Raw genomic sequence first — 16,206 nt, 5'->3', positions numbered from 1 at the left:
TACCAGTTGACCATTTGTATGTCTTCTTTGGGAAAATGTCTATTCAGTTCACCTGCCCATTTTAAAAATCAAATTGTTTTTGCTTGTTTGTTTGTTTTGTTATTAAGTTGTATGAGTTCTTTATATATTTTGGACATTAATCCCTTATCAGAAACATGCTTTGCAAATATTTTCTCCCATTCCATAGGTGGTTGCCTTTTCATTCTGTTGATCGTTTCTTTTGCTGTGCAGAAGAGTTTTAGTTTGATGTAGTCCCACTTATTAATTTTTACTTTTGTTGCTTGTGCTTTAGGTGTCACATCCAAAAAATCATTGCAAAGACAAGTTTCCCTATGTTTTCTAGGAGTTTTACAATTTCAGGTCTTATGCTTGTCTTTAATCCATTTCAAGTTAATTTTTGTGTATCATGTAATGTAAAGGTCCAAATTCATTCTTCAGCATGTGGCTATTCAGTTTTCCCAGCACCACTTATTAAAGAGACTATCCTTTCCCCATTGAGTATTCTTGGCTCTCTTGTCATTTATCAGTTGGCCATATATGTGAGAGTTTACTTCTGGGCTCTTGATTCTTTTCCATTAATTTATGTGTCTATTTTTATGCGAGTGCCATACTATTTTGATCACTACAAAGGTAGTGTAGTTTGAAATCAGGAAGTGTGAGGCCTCCAGCTTTGTTATTCTTTCTCAGGATTGCTTTGGCTATTCAGGGTCTTTTGTGGTTCCATATGAATAGTCATATTTTCCATCAGCGTTTACCAAATAGTTCATTCTTTCTGCTACTGTTTTGAGATGCTCCCTCTGTCATATATTAAATTTCCATTTATATCTGTGTCTGTTTCTGTACTCTATATTCTGATTGACATAATCATCTATACCTGCATTCAGACCATGCTTTTAATTACAATAGCTTTAAAATATCTTTTAACACTTTGTAGAGCAAGGAACTTTGATTCTCAATTAGTTGCACTAAGCTAGTGTCTGAGCATTGCTTAGTGGATTTGTGGGCCTCCACCTTGCAGAGTAAACAAATGTTTATTGAATGGATGGACAGATAGATGTATGGAAGAGGCTTTCAGAAACAATTCTGTTTATAAATTGAAATCTGTGTTACTTTTACTTACTTTTTATTTAGAAATAATTTCAAACTTTCAGAAATGCTGCAAGAATAGGTATATATATAGGTATATAGGTATATATATATATACCCTTAATGGGTATATATATATACCCTTTATCCAGATTCACTCATTTTTAAGATTTTGCTATTTTTGCTTTATCATTCTCTTTCTTCTATATATACTTTTTTATTACTTATTTTCAACTTGAGAATAGGTTGTAGATATTGTGCCCCTTTATCTCTTAATACTTCATTGTGTATTTCCTATGAATAAAGACATTTGCTCATATAACCAAAGTGCAGTTATGAAATCCAGAAAATTTAACAGTGCTAGAATACATTATCTAACACATTTATACAATAAACTTACCTGATTGGTAGTCAATATTCCAGTTGTATCCATCAGTGCTCTATTTTGTAGCATTTCCTCTCTCTGTTTCAGGGTCTAGTCATGGATCTAGTAGTCCTGCTTCTTTGAAACCTGTTTCCTTGAATTTGGAACACTAGCAGATACTAATTTTGATCACCAGATCAAGAGGTTTTTTTCTGGTTTTTTCCTCCGTGTAGCTATTATTTTTCTCCTTGCAGCTAATAAGCAGTGTATAGGGAGATACTCTGAGAGCATGCAAACGTCCTGCTGCTCATCAGCCTGCCGACCACCATACAGCACCTAAATCCATCAGTACTGTGATGGTCTGTGACTCTCCGCACTTTGACATTGGAACCTAGCTGATCAAGTATTAACAATTTACTTTTTTGAAAGGTATAATGTTATCTCTTCTTGGGAATAAGGTAACGGGCATAACATATAATCATTTCTAATCAGATCATGACAGTCCAAAGTAATACATGCAGGTACTGCTAAAATCTTTTATTCTCCATTCTCTTTACAGGCATCAATGGCTATGTTTTTGATAGCTTGCAGCTGTCGGTTTGTTTGCATGAGGTGGCATACTGGTACATTCTAAGTATTGGAGCACAGACTGACTTCCTGTCTGTCTTTTTCTCTGGATATACCTTCAAACACAAAATGGTCTATGAAGACACACTTACCCTATTCCCCTTCTCAGGAGAAACTGTCTTCATGTCAATGGAAAACCCAGGTTAGTTATTTATATTATTCTTTTACTAACAGTGGTGTTTGCTTCACTAGCCATTCACATGTTCTTTTGCCCACCAGCTTACATTTGGGTAGATACTAAATGGTTCAAGTGATTTTGGTAATTACAAGGCATTTTAAAGACAACACCACATCAAGTATTTAAGTTAAAAGTCTTTGTTCTAAAAAGTGCTTTTACTTGCCATCGGCCAAAAGTTTAAGTGTGTTTACTAAACTGTAGCGGTGAATATACATTTATACATGCAGTTAACACACAGGGACTAAACGTGTTTCCGTGTGCCTTGTGGACGTTGCTATTGCTGGGAAGTACATCATTATCTCCTTCTGCACACATAACATCAAACCACTGTGCAGCCTTCTGGACGAATGTGGCTGTCAGCTTCTCGCCCTCTCTCTCTCCATAACTACCGCAAGGCTTTTTGTTTTTTTTAACATCTTTATTGGGGTATAATTGCTTTACAATGGTGTGTTAGTTTCTGCTTTATAACAAAGTGAATCAGTTATACATATACATATGTTCCCATATCTCTTCCCTCTTGCGTCTCCCTCCCTCCCACCCTCCCTATCCCACCCCTCTAGGTGGTCACAGAGCACTGAGCTGATCTCCCTGTGCTATGCGGCTGCTTCCCACTAGCTATCTATTTTACGTTTGGTAGTGTATATATGTCCATGCCACTCTCTCGCTTTGTCACAGCTCACCCTTCCCCCTCCCCATATCCTCAAGTCCATTCTCTAGTAGGTCTGTGTCTTTATTCCTGTCTTACCCCTAGGTTCTTCATGACATTTTTTTTCTTAAATTCCATATATATGTGTTAGCATATGGTATTTGTCTCTCTCTTTCTGACTTCACTCTGTATGACAGACTCTAGGTCTATCCACCTCATTACAAATAGCTCAATTTCGTTTCTTTTTATGGCTGACTAATATTCCATTGTATATATGTGCCACATCTTCTTTATCCATTCATCCGATGATGGACACTTAGGTTGTTTCCATCTCCTGGCTATTGTAAAGAGAGCTGCAATGAACATTTTGGTACATGACTCTTTTAGAATTATGGTTTTCTCAGGGTATATGCCCAGTAGTGGGATTTCTGGGTCGTATGGTAGTTCTATTTGTAGTTTTTTAAGGAACCTCCATACTGTTCTCCATAGTGGCTGTACCGATTCACATTCCCACCAGCAGTGCAAGGGTGTTCCCTTTTCTCCACACCCTCTCCAGCATTTATTGTTTCTAGATTTTTTGATGATGGCCATTCTGACTGGTGTGAGATGATATCTCATTGCTTTTGAGAGCACCAGCCCAGTGTACAGGAGGAACAGAGGCCCGGCCTAAATCTAAGACACACTGTTGCAGCTGAGTAACAAGGGCTCCTTGTCCCTCCCACCCCCATCATCTGCAGAGGGAAGTACATAAAACTACCTACATACTGTAGTTATTCTCTTACACTTACGGCTTTTCTGGAGATAAATTCTCATGGGGAAATTTCTTGGGAATAAAAACCAATCTCAGCATATAAAAATATAGATTCACCTTCATACCCAGAAATTTATCTTACTTCAAGAAATGCAGTCTTGTAAGAAGTGAGTGAAGAACCTGACAAAACTCCAATAACACCTCTGAAAGTATCTTGTTTATTCGTGTTTATGTCTTTGTTATCTGTTTTCCAGCTAAGTTGTAAGGTCTCTAAGGACAGGGACCTTGTTATCTTGCTCATCACTGAATCCCGAATGTTTACAGTGCCTGGCCTATAGTAGACGCTTAATAAACGTTTTTTTTGATGAATGAATGAATTAAATACCTGCAAAAATATTATAAAACAGTATGCATAATATGGTTGTAATTGTCGAACCCAAAGAAAGAAAGTGTGTGTGTGTGTGTGTGTGTGTGTGTGTCTGTGTGTAGTCAGAGAAAGATATTTAAAATATCAATATTTTGAGAAGCTTTTAAACTACTTTGGTGATCACTTAAATTCTAAAGACAAATTAAAACTCTGCTTTATGTGTCTTGAGGGAAAAGTCTGATCCCTTTTATTTGTCCTTTTGTGTCTGGCTTATTTCACTTGGCATAATTTTCACTCAGCCAGAGTCATCCACGTTGTGATATGTGTCAGTGCATCATTCTTTTTTTTTAATTTTATTTATTTATTTTTAAAAATTTATTTATTTTCAGCTGCATTGGGTCTTTCGTTGCTGCATGCGGGCTTTCTCTAGTTGCGGCGAACGGGGACTACTCTTCGTTGCGGTGTGCGGGGTTCTCATTGCGGTGGCTTCTCTTGTTGCAGAGCATGGGCTCCAGGTGCGCGGGCTTCAGTAGTTGTGGCGCACGGGCTTAGTTGCTCCGTGGCATGTGGGGTCTTCCCGGACCAGGGCTCAAACCCGTGTCCCCGGCATTGGCAGGTGGATTCTTAACCACTGCACTGCCAGGGAATTCCCTATCAGTACATCATTCTTGCAGCTCACTTTACACCCTGCTTTAACCGCATATCACCACAAAAAGATGATAATTATGTGATGTGATAAAGGCACATAGCTACCACTATGATGGTAATCCATGTTGCAGTATATAAATGTATCAAATCAATACACTGTAAAGGTTAAACTTACGCAGTGGTATCTATCAATTATATCTCAATAAAAAAAGAAACTAGTGAGCAGGTTGGTCACCTGTTTCTGTAAATAACGTTTTGCTGGAACATATACGCAAAAGATATACAATTAATTGTTGTATATTGACCTTGTATCTTGCAGCCTTGCTAAATTCACTGTAAGACCTGGCAATTATTTTATAGAGTCCCATAAGATTTTCTTGTACACAATCAAATTGTTGCAAATATTGACAGTTTCAGCTTTTCCTTTCCAACACTTATGCCTTTTATTTCTTTTTTTCTGTGCCTTAATTTTGAATAAAACTGGTAAGAGCAGGGAAAAACCCCACATATCAGAAGTTTTGATGAGTCATTTTTGTTATCAATTATATTAAAATATTAGAAATTTTTTTAATATCCATTGTGACTTCTTTTATTCATAATTATTAAAACTGGTTTACTAAATTCCTAAACATATGGATATTTTCTAGTTTTCTGTTGCTCATTTCATATTTTTACTTCACTGTGGTCATATAACATACTCTACATGATTTGAGTTCTTTGAAGTGTGGTGAGACTTGCTTTATGCCCAGCATATGGTTTACTTTGGCTAATGGCCTGTTGGAACTTAAGATGAATGTGTCTTTGCAGTTGTTAGGTGAACTGTTCCATGTATGTCAAGTTGCTTTATCATTTTGTTAAAATCCTTATAAGTTTACTGATGTTTTGTCTGCTTCTTACAGTTACTGAGAGAACTATGCTAAGAGCTCTACCTGTAATTGTTGGGTTTGTTGTTTCAAAATAAGTGAGGCAAAATAAAATCAGGTGCTTACAAATTTAAGATCGTTATGTACTCTTGTTAAATTAACCATGTTATCATTGTGAAATGTCCTTCTTTTTCTGAAGTAGTACTTGTTGCCATAATATCTGCTTTTTCTGAAATTTATGTGCCTCAGTCACCTTTATTTTGGTTAATGTTTGTGTGGTGTATACTTTTTCCATTCTGGTACTTTCAACCTATCTATGCGCTTACATTTATAGTGTATCATCTCCTTAACATTTCTTATAGTGCACGTCTGCTGGTTAATTAATTTTATCAGGTTTTGCTTGTCTAAAAAGTCTTCATTTCTCCTGAAATTGTGAATACTATTTGCACTGTGTACATACCAATGAAAATAGCTCTTGGACAAATTTAGAACAGAATGAAGAAGTATCAGAAACACTGTGGAGCACAAAGATGAGGATGGCCAAATAGAAGAGCGTATCAAAAATTTTACTTGTGTCATTCTGTCCCTCAGTCTGAAGCAGCTTGGTGCCAAAGGGGATCCCCTCTAAGGGATTTCTTCCCATGGGGAAAGGACAACAGGAGAACTGTAACACCTCTTGTCACCAGCAGCCTTCACCACCTGATGGACCTGCTCAGAGTCCAAGCCGCTGCACTCCCCCCAGAGGAGGAGCTGCATCCTCCCCTCAGGGCTTAGGCCTCCCCCAGCACCCACCATCTTCAGGGCTTGAGTTGCTGGTGTGCTTGCAACTCAGAGCCTGAGGACCCCATCATCCCTGGGGCCCATGTTGCTGCTCTACCTTGCCCCTCCAAGCACCAAGACACCACTGCACCCCACCCACCAGGACCTGAGCTGATGTGGCATGCCCTAAGAGAATGTGGACCCCAGCTTCATTGGCGATCTGTGCATGCCTGTGCCTTTGAAACTGGCACCACTACAGCAGATGTGCTCACACTCCAAGCTCAGGAACCATGAACTACACTGTCACTCTGAGCACCTGCACCCCAAACACTGGCACCACCATCAATGCATGTACATCTCTGTCCCAGAACCCAGCACTGCCATCAAGGCCTGTGTGCTCACATGCCAGACACAGCACCAAGAAGAATCCCCTCAGCTAGGACCTCAGTCTGTGGGTGAAAAGATGATCAAGAGGACCCCAGCATCCTTTGCCATCTAGGAGGCCAACAACCCTCACCACTACTTCCATCACAGACACTCACAGCCTTGACCATCAAGGACCCTCCACAGTCTTCACTGACATTGACCTCAACTGACAGAACTGCATGGAGACTATGCTGTTGTGCCCTCCCTGGAACTGGAGCTGCTGAACTGCAGAAGAAAGAAAGAGAGAAAGAGGGAGGGAGGCAGGAAATTATCCAGTCAAGAGGAGGAAAAAAAGGAATGAAGAAAGCCTACAGGATTTATGGAATACCATTAAATTTTTCCAGAGAAGACATACAAGTGACCAACAGGTATATGAAAATGTTCTCAACATCACTAATCATCAGGGAAATGCAAATCAAAACCACAGTGAGATATCAGCTCAGACCTGTCAAAATGGCTATTATCAAAAAAATCACATGATAATAAGTGTTGGCAAAGGTGTGGAGAAGGGGGAATCCTTGGTACTTGCCTGGTGGTCCAGTGGTTAAGACTCCATGCTCCCAATGCAGGGGGCCTGGGTTCAATCCCTGGTCAGGGAACTAGATCCTGCATGCCACAACTAAGATCCCACATGTTGCAACTAAAGATCCTGCATGCCGCAACTAAAGATCCCGCGTGTCACAATGAAGATCCTGTGTGCCGCAACTAAGACCCAGCACAGCCAAATACATAAATGAATATTTTTTAAAAAAGAAAGAAAGAGAGAAAAGGGCATCCTTGTGCATTGTTGGTGGGAATATAAATTGGTGCAGCCATTATGGAGAACAGTATGGAGGTTCCTCAAAAAATTAAAAATAGAACTACCATATGATCCAGCAATCCCACTTCTGGTATACATACAAGGGAAATGAAATCAGGATCTTGAAGAGATATCTGCACTCCCATGTTTATTGCAACATTATTCACAATAGCCAAAACATGGAAACAACCTAAGTGTCCATTGATGAATGAATGGAAGAGTAGAAAGACCCTGAGCTCACCTGCTCTCACAGGCACACCAAATCACAACTATTTTCAGAACAACCATCAGTGGAAAAGACTGGAACCTACCAGAAAAGATTGTCTACAACTAAAGATATAAAGAAGGAACCACAATAAATGGGTAGGAGGGGCATCATCATGATATAGTCAAATCCCATACCCCTGGGTGGACAATTCACAAACGGGAGGATAAGTACCATTGCAGAGGTTCTCCCCAATGAGAGAGGGGTCTGACCCTATGTTGGGCTCCATAGCCTGTGGGTCATATACTGGGAAAACGAGCCCCCAGAGCATTTGGCTTTGAAGACCAGCAGGGCTCACTCTTGAGAGTCCCAGAGAGCTGTGGAAAGTAGAAACTGTACTCTTAAAGGGCGCACACAAACTCTCACATGCTCTGGGATCCAGGGCAGAAGCAGTAATAGGAGCCTGGGTCAGAGCTACCTGCTGATCTGGAGAGTCTCCCAGAGAGGTAGGAGGCAACTGCAGCTCACCCTGGGGACACAGACACTGGTGGCAGCCATTTGGGGAGCTGATTCTACCAGGAGGACACTGGTGCTGGTAAGCACCATTGTGAAATCCTCCCTCTAGCTTATAAGCCTCAGGACCCATCCCTGCCTGTAGGCAAAAGTGCTGAGACACCTCATGCCAAGCAACTAACTGGGCATGGGCACAGCCCCACCCACCAACAGACAGGCTGCCTTAAGACCCCCTGAGCCCACAGCTGCCCCTGGACATGGCCCTGTCCACCAGAGGGCACGGGAGCTGCCCCACAAACCAGTGTGCAGGCACCAGACCCGGGACCCCCAGCGACCTCCAGCCAGAGACCCTGGGACCCAGCTTCACCCACCAGTGGGCAGGCACCAGCCCCAGAATCCCCTGGACTCTGGCCCTGTCCTCCAGTGAGCCTGCTCTAGCCTTGGGACCAGCTTCACCCACCAACAGGTGTCACTCTTTGTCACTATTTGCTATCACTATTTGCAGATGACACGACACTATACGTAGAAAATCCTAAAGACACCACCAAAAAACTACTAGAGCTCATCAATTAATTCAGTAAAGTTGTAGGGTCCAAAAATAATATACAGAAAATCTGTTGCATTTCTATACACTAACAACAAACTATCAGAAAGAGAAATTAAGGAAACAATCCCATTTACAATCACATAATAAAGAATAAAATACCTAGGAATAAACCTGCTTAAGGAGGCAAAAGACCTGTACTCAGAAATCTATAAGATGCTGATGAAAGAAATCAAAGGTGACACAAACAGATGGAAAGATATACCATGTTCTTGGATTAGAAGAATCAATATTGTCAAAATGACTATACTACCCAAGGCAATCTACAGATCCAATGCAATCCCTATCAAATTACCAATAGCATTTTTCACAGAACTAGAACAAAAAATTTTTAAATTTATATGTAAACACAAAAGATAATGAATAGCCAAAACAAAAAACAGAAATATAGATCAATGGAACACGATAGAGAGCGCAGAAATAAACCCACACACTTCTGGTCAATCTACAACGAAGGGTGCAAGAATATACAGTGGAGAAAAGACCGTCCCTTCAATGAGTAGAGCTGGGAAAACTGGACAGATACATGTAAGAGAATGATATTAGAAATTCTCTAAGACCATATACGAAAATAAACTCAAAATAAATTAAAGACCTAAATGTGAGACCAGATACGATAAAACTCCTAGAAAAAAAACATAGATGAGACACTCTATGACATAAATAGTAGCACTATTTTTTTGGATCTGTCTCTTAAAGGAGATAAAAGCAAAAATAAACAAATGGGACCTAATTAAACTTAAAGCTTTTGCACAGCAAAGGAAACCATCGACAAAACAAAAACAAAAAGACCACCTACTGGGACTTCCCTGGTGGTCCAGTGGTTAAGAATCCGCCTTCCAATGCAGGGGATGTGGGTTCGATCCCTGGTCAGGGAACTAAGATCCCACATGCCACGGGGCAACTAAGCCCATGTGCGCTCTAGAGCCCATGCGCCACAACTAGAGAGAAGCCCGCCTGCCACAACAAAAGATCCCACATGCTGAAACTAAGACCCAATGCAGCCAAATAAATAAATATTTTTTTAAAAAGACAACTTACTGAATGGGAGAAAATATTTGCAAATGATATGACCAACAAGGGGTTAATATCCAAAATATGTAAACAGCTCACACAACTCAACATCAAAAAAACAAACAACCCAATTTAAAGAATGGTCAGAAAGCCTGAATAGACATTTTTCCAAGGAAGACTTACAGATGGCTGAGAGGCACATGAAAAGGTGCTCACCATCATTAATCATCAGAGGAATGCAAATCAAAACCACAATAAGATATCACCTCACACTTGTCAGAACGGCCATCATCAAAAAGACAAGAAATAGCAAATGTTGGCAAGGAAGTGGAAAAATGAAAGGCTAACACAATATTGGTGGGAATGCAAATTGGTGCAGCCACCATGGAAAATAGTATGCAGAGTTCTCAAAGAACTAAAAATAGAACTACTGTATGACCCAGCAATTCCACTCCTGGGTATATATCCAAAAAAAAAAAAAGAAAACTCTAATTGAAAAAAAAGATGGGTACCCCAATGTTCATAACAGCATTATTTACAATTGCCAACCTAAGTGTCCATCAACAGATGGATATATATATATATATATACACACACATACATACATATACACAATGGAATATATATATATATGTATATATATATATATATATATATATATATATATATATATACACACACAATGGAATACTACTCAGTCATTGAAAAATGAAGTTTTGCCCTTTGCAGCAACATGGATGGACTTGGAGGGTATTATGCTAAGTGAAATATGTGAGACAGAGAAAGACAAATACTGTATGATATCACTTATATGTGGAATCTAAAAAATATGACAAACTAGTGAAGATAACAAAAAAGCAGCGGACTCACAGATATAGAGAACAAACTAGTGGTTACCAGTGGAGAGAGGGAAGGGGGGAGGGGCACGATAGGGAAAGGGGATTAAGAGGTACAAACTACGATGTATAAAATAAATAAGCTACAAGGATATATACTGTGACAGAGGGAATATAGCCAATATTTTGTAATAATGATAAATGGAGGGCATTATGCTAAGTGAAATAAGCCAGACCAAGACAAATATTGTATGGAATCACTACTATGGGAAATCTTTTTGAAAAAAAGAAAAAGTAGAACTCACAGAAACAGATAGCAGAATGGTGATTATATCATGTTTTGTAATCTTTTTTTCCCCTCACTTAATAATGTATTTGATGTTTTTCTATATCACTAAATATAGATGAACATCATCATTTTAAAAAATTGGTTAATATTCCATGCTAGGGATATTGCACTATCATTAAAGAGCTCTTGCCTAATGAAGCCTGAGGTGTGCTCCTACCCACTTGTGATCAGCTGGGCTCTGTCTCTCTAGGTTATTTTGATAGGAACTAGCTCCAGGATTGAATATCAGCCTAAAAAATTAATTAGTTCATTGAAAGCCCCAGTTATATCACTGAGGTTGGAGGCAGGTCCGTATAGTTGTAGTGCTGACCAAATCTCAAACTTGGCCAGGCGTCTTATGCCTGTTGTTTCAGAAGTTGGAGTGGGAGATTGGCAGCTGAGGTGTCTCCAAGGGAAATATAAGTTAATTTTCTTTGCATCTGTGGTTATATCTCCTTCCTTATTTCAAATTTTATATGTGTGGAATTTCTTATTTTTATTTGGTTATTTATTTTATTGAGTTTTAATCAGAATCAACTCTTCTTTAAGCTCTTGGATTGAAATTTATTAATTAATTACTATAATGTTTTAATTTATTTTTATTCACACATGTAATATAAAAATATGTTCTCATTAAAAATTCAACCAGTACAGATATAACTAAAGTTCCTCTTAATCACTATTCCCAATCCCAGGCCCTTCTCAGAGTATGGCGGATGTCATTCTAGACCTGTTTATGGAGTTTCATTTCCCCTTTTCTCACCCAATTACTGTCTTCCTCAGGAAAAGGAAGTATTAGATTTATCTAAGTTATAACAGTGGAATTTTTAAAGTGAAAAACCTTATTTAAATTACTCATTTCAGCTCCAGTCCTGGTCTACTCTGACCCAACATGGTTTTATACCATCAAAAATATGCTTTAAATATCATGAAATTGGGTTTTTGTATCCCATGTCTTCGTATTTTTTAATATACTCCTTTATTTTGGTAGAAGACATTCTCTAATCACTTCCTGAAAATGGCTGAATTAGAGGTAGATATTCTGAATCCTTGTATATTAGAAAATCTCTTTATTCTCATTTCCCATTCGAGTGATTATCTGGCTGCACATAGATTGCAGTGTGCATTAATTCCAGAATGTTTGACCACAGGAACCTTTTCCATGGGCATCCCATTGTCTCATAGGGCTCTGTGGAAATATACCTTGAGAAAAGTTTTCTCTTTGAGGAAAAGCTGTATTCAGTTAAGATTTTGCTTGCAAATATTGTGACTTGATGAGACTGTTCAGGTACCTGATGGATAGCTTAGTAAAGGTGTATTTGTTTTCATTTATGTTTATGCATATACTTTACCACCATGAAATTCTTTTACTCAGATAATCCTGTTCATAGTAGAAATTAATATTGCTAGAACTGTGGTGGGATTTTATGTTATTTGTATCCTAAACCTAAGTCCTGCTCCCTTGTCACCAAAGAGTTCTGTGTGACTAGTAAGACTCTCCACTATTGTGTATAATTACACTTCTCCATTTTTATCCATATATATATATATATATATATATATATTCATTTTAAATCACAGCCCTTTCTTGTGGTCACAAACAGATATACCACAACAGCAGCAATGCAAAACCACTTTTACTACCATTGTTGTACTACTGTTCCATGTGTCAGGGACTTAACCTAACAACCTGCAATATAATGGTACTGAGTAGTATTTTTTCATTTATCTGGGAATAGAAGAGAACCTCTAACACAGATCTTGCTTGGGACCTGGGTTATGAGTAACCAGAGTCTTATTCTTCCTCATCTCCAGGTCTGTGGGTTCTGGGGTGCCACAACTCAGACTTTCGGAACAGAGGCATGACAGCCTTACTGAAGGTTTATAGTTGTGACAGGAACACTGGTGATTATTATGAGGACACATATGAAGATATTCCAACCTTCTTGCTGAATGAAAACAATGTCATTGAACCCAGAAGCTTCTCCCAGAATTCAAGGCACCCTAGCACTAGGCAAATGCAATTCAAAGCCACCACAACTCCAGAAAATGATGTAGAGAAGACTGACCCTCAGTCTGGAGAGAGGATGCAGCTGCTTAAAGAACAAAGTGTCCCCTCTAGTGATTTGTTGGTGCTCTTGGGACAGAATCCTACTCCACATGGATTATCCTTATCTGATCTCCAAGAAGCCAGAAATAAGGCTAATGATCATTTACCTAGAGCAATAGAAAGAAACAATCGCCCGTCTGAAGTGGTACATCTCACACCAGAGCTCCACCACAGTGGGAAAAGAGTATCTACGCCTGAGCCAGAGCTGCTGTTAAGATTGAATGAGAATTTGGGGACAACTATAACAGTAGAGTTGAAGAAACTTGACTTTAAAATTTCTAGTTCATCGAACAACCTAATGACTCCACCAACAATTCCATCAGACAAGTTGTCAGCAGGTACTGAAAAGACAGGTTCCTTAGGACCCCCAAATATGCCAGCTAATTTTAGTAGTCAATTAGGTGCCATTGTATTTGGCAAAAATTCATCTCACTTTATTGGGTCTGGTGTACCTTTGGGCTTGAGTAAAGAAGATAATGATTCCAAGTCATTAGAAGCAGTTTTAACAAATAGTCAAGAAAGTTCACTGGGAGAAAATGTATTATCAGTGGAGAGTGATAGGTTATTTAAAGAGGAAAGAGTTCGTGGACCTGCTTCATTGACCAAAGATGATGCTTTATTTCAAGTTAATGTCTCTTTAGTAAAGACAAACAAGGCACCAGTTAACTCAACAACTAATACAAAGACTCACATTGATGACCCAGCATTATTAATTGAGAATAGTACATCAGCTTGGCAAGATATTATGTTAGAAAGTAATACTGAGTTTCAAGAAGTAACTTCCTTAATTCATGATGAAATGTTTATGGACAAAAATACTACAGCTTTGGGACTAAATCATGTGTCAAATAAAACTACTTCGTCAAAAAATATGGAAATGGTCCACCAAAACAAAGAAGGCTCTGTGCCACTAGATGCGGAATATCCAGATACATCGTTCTTCAAGACTCTGTTCTTGCCAGATTCAACAGATTGGATAAAAAGGACCCATGGCAAGAACTCCCTAAGTTCTGGGCAAAGGCCCAGTCCAAAGCAATTAACATCATCGGGATCAGAAAAACCTGTGAAAGATCAGAATTTCTTGTCAGAGAAGAATAAGGTGTTAGTAGGAGAGGATGAATTTAGCAAGGGCACAGGTCTTAAAGCGATGATTTTTCCAAATAGCAAGAACGTATTTCTTACTAACTTGGCTAATGTCCAAGAAAATGATACACAGAATCAAGAAAAAAAGTCTCAGGAAGAGATAGAAAGGAAAGAAAAATCAATCCAAGAGAATGTAGTTTTGCCTCAGGTGTATACAGTGACTGGAACTAAGAATTTTCTGAAGAACCTTTTTTCACTAAGCACTAAGCAAAATGTAGAAGGTTTAGATGAGGAGACATATTCTCCAGTACTTCAAGACACCAGGTCATTGAATGGCTCAGCAAAAAGAGCAGGGATTCACATGGCCCATTTCTCAAAAATAACGGAGGAAGCAAACTTGGAAGACTTGGGAAATCAAACAAAGAAAATGCTAGATAAATATCCAAGCACCACAAAGATGTCTCCTATTCCAAGTCAGCAGAAGGCTATACCTCAACGTGATAAGCGGGATTTGAAGCAATTCAGACTCCCACTGGAAGAAATAAAGTTTGAAAGGGGGGTAATTTTGAATGACACCTCAACTCAGTGGTCCAAAAACATGAAATATTTGACCCAGGGCACCGTCACACAGATAGAGTACAACAGGAAGGAGAAAAGGGCCATTATTCAGTCATTCTTATCAGATTGTTCTGTGAGGAGTCATGACATTCAAACAAATGGCTCTGCATTACCCATTGCACAGGTATCAGTATTCCCATCAATTAGACCTACAGATGTGACCAAGATTCCATCCCAAGACAACTCTTCTCATCCTCCAGCATCCGCCTGTAGTTATAGCTTTGTGGAAAGGAGTTCTGGGGTCCAAGAAAGCAGTCATTTCTTACAAGGAGCCAAGAGAAATAACCTTTCTTTAGCCTTCCTAACCTTGGAAGTGATTGGAGGTCAAAGAAATATCAGCGCCCTAGGGAAACGGGCCACAAACTTACTCATGTACAAGAAACTTGAGAACACTGTTCTCTTGAAACCAGAATTGCCTGAAGCATCTGGCAAAGTTGTTCATCAGGAAGACTTTTTCCATACAAAAACTAGCAATGGTTCTCCTGCCCACCTGGATCTCAGGGAAGAGATATTCCTTCAGAAAACACAGGGACTTGTTAAATTGAATAAAGTAAATAGACCTGGAAAAGTGCCCTTTCTGAAATGGGCAACAGAAAGCTCTGAAAATACTCCCCCCAAGCTGCTGGGTCCCCTTGCTTGGGATAACCAATATGCTACCCTGATACCAAGAGAAGAGAAATCCCTAGAGAAGTCACAAAAACACAGAGCTTTTAAGACAAAAGACATCATTTTGCCCCTGGACCCTTGTGAAAACAATCATTCAATAGCAGCAATAAATGAAGTACAAGATAAGACCCAAAGAGAAGCCACCTGGGTAAAGCAAGGAGGGACTGGAAGGTTGTGGTCTCAAAATCCACCAGTCTTGAAACGCCATCAAAGGGAAATAACCCTTACTACTTTTCAGCCAGAGGAAGACAAAATTGACTATGATGATACTTTCTCACTTGATACGAAGAGAGAAGATTTTGACATTTATGATGAGGGTGAAAATCAGGACCCCCGCAGCTTTCAAAAGAGAACGCGACACTATTTTATTGCTGCAGTGGAGCGGCTCTGGGATTATGGGATGAATAGATCCCCCCATGCACTAAGAAACAGGTATGGGTACATTGATTATTCCTTTGTCCTACTGTTGTGACCTTTGACTTTACCAGGTGCTGAAACAATAGGAAAGGCACAACCAGCAGTGAGACTCCAAAGATTGAGGAAACTGAGAACCAGATGGCAAAGTCTAGATGAAGCTGAGGAGCAAATGGGAGATTAGATGATGACACTAACAATGAGAGTTACGGGATGGTAAACCCAGATGGCATGAAACTCACTCTGGTGGGATGGTGAAGAAGAGGCATCTACAAAAGGGTAGGGGGGTCAAAAGCAGCCA

At 39.3% G+C, this 16,206-nt stretch overlaps 1 protein-coding gene across 1 annotated transcript in view; it reads left to right on the top strand.

The window, feature by feature from the left end:
• The window catches only part of F8 (coagulation factor VIII), a 116,833-nt gene that overhangs the window by 49,548 nt on the left and 51,079 nt on the right, over positions 1–16,206 (top strand). The window contains exons 13-14 of the mRNA XM_065900420.1: positions 2,010–2,219; positions 12,830–15,923. Of these exons, the coding sequence (XP_065756492.1) occupies positions 2,010–2,219; positions 12,830–15,923 (3,304 nt within the window). The remainder of the gene's footprint in view (positions 1–2,009; positions 2,220–12,829; positions 15,924–16,206) is intronic.

This window comes from Phocoena phocoena, chromosome X (genome assembly GCF_963924675.1).
Source record: "Phocoena phocoena chromosome X, mPhoPho1.1, whole genome shotgun sequence".
Taxonomy (NCBI): Eukaryota; Metazoa; Chordata; class Mammalia; order Artiodactyla; family Phocoenidae; genus Phocoena; species Phocoena phocoena.
The sequence above is the reverse complement of the archived record's forward strand: the minus strand, read 5'-3'. Positions and strand labels throughout refer to the sequence as shown.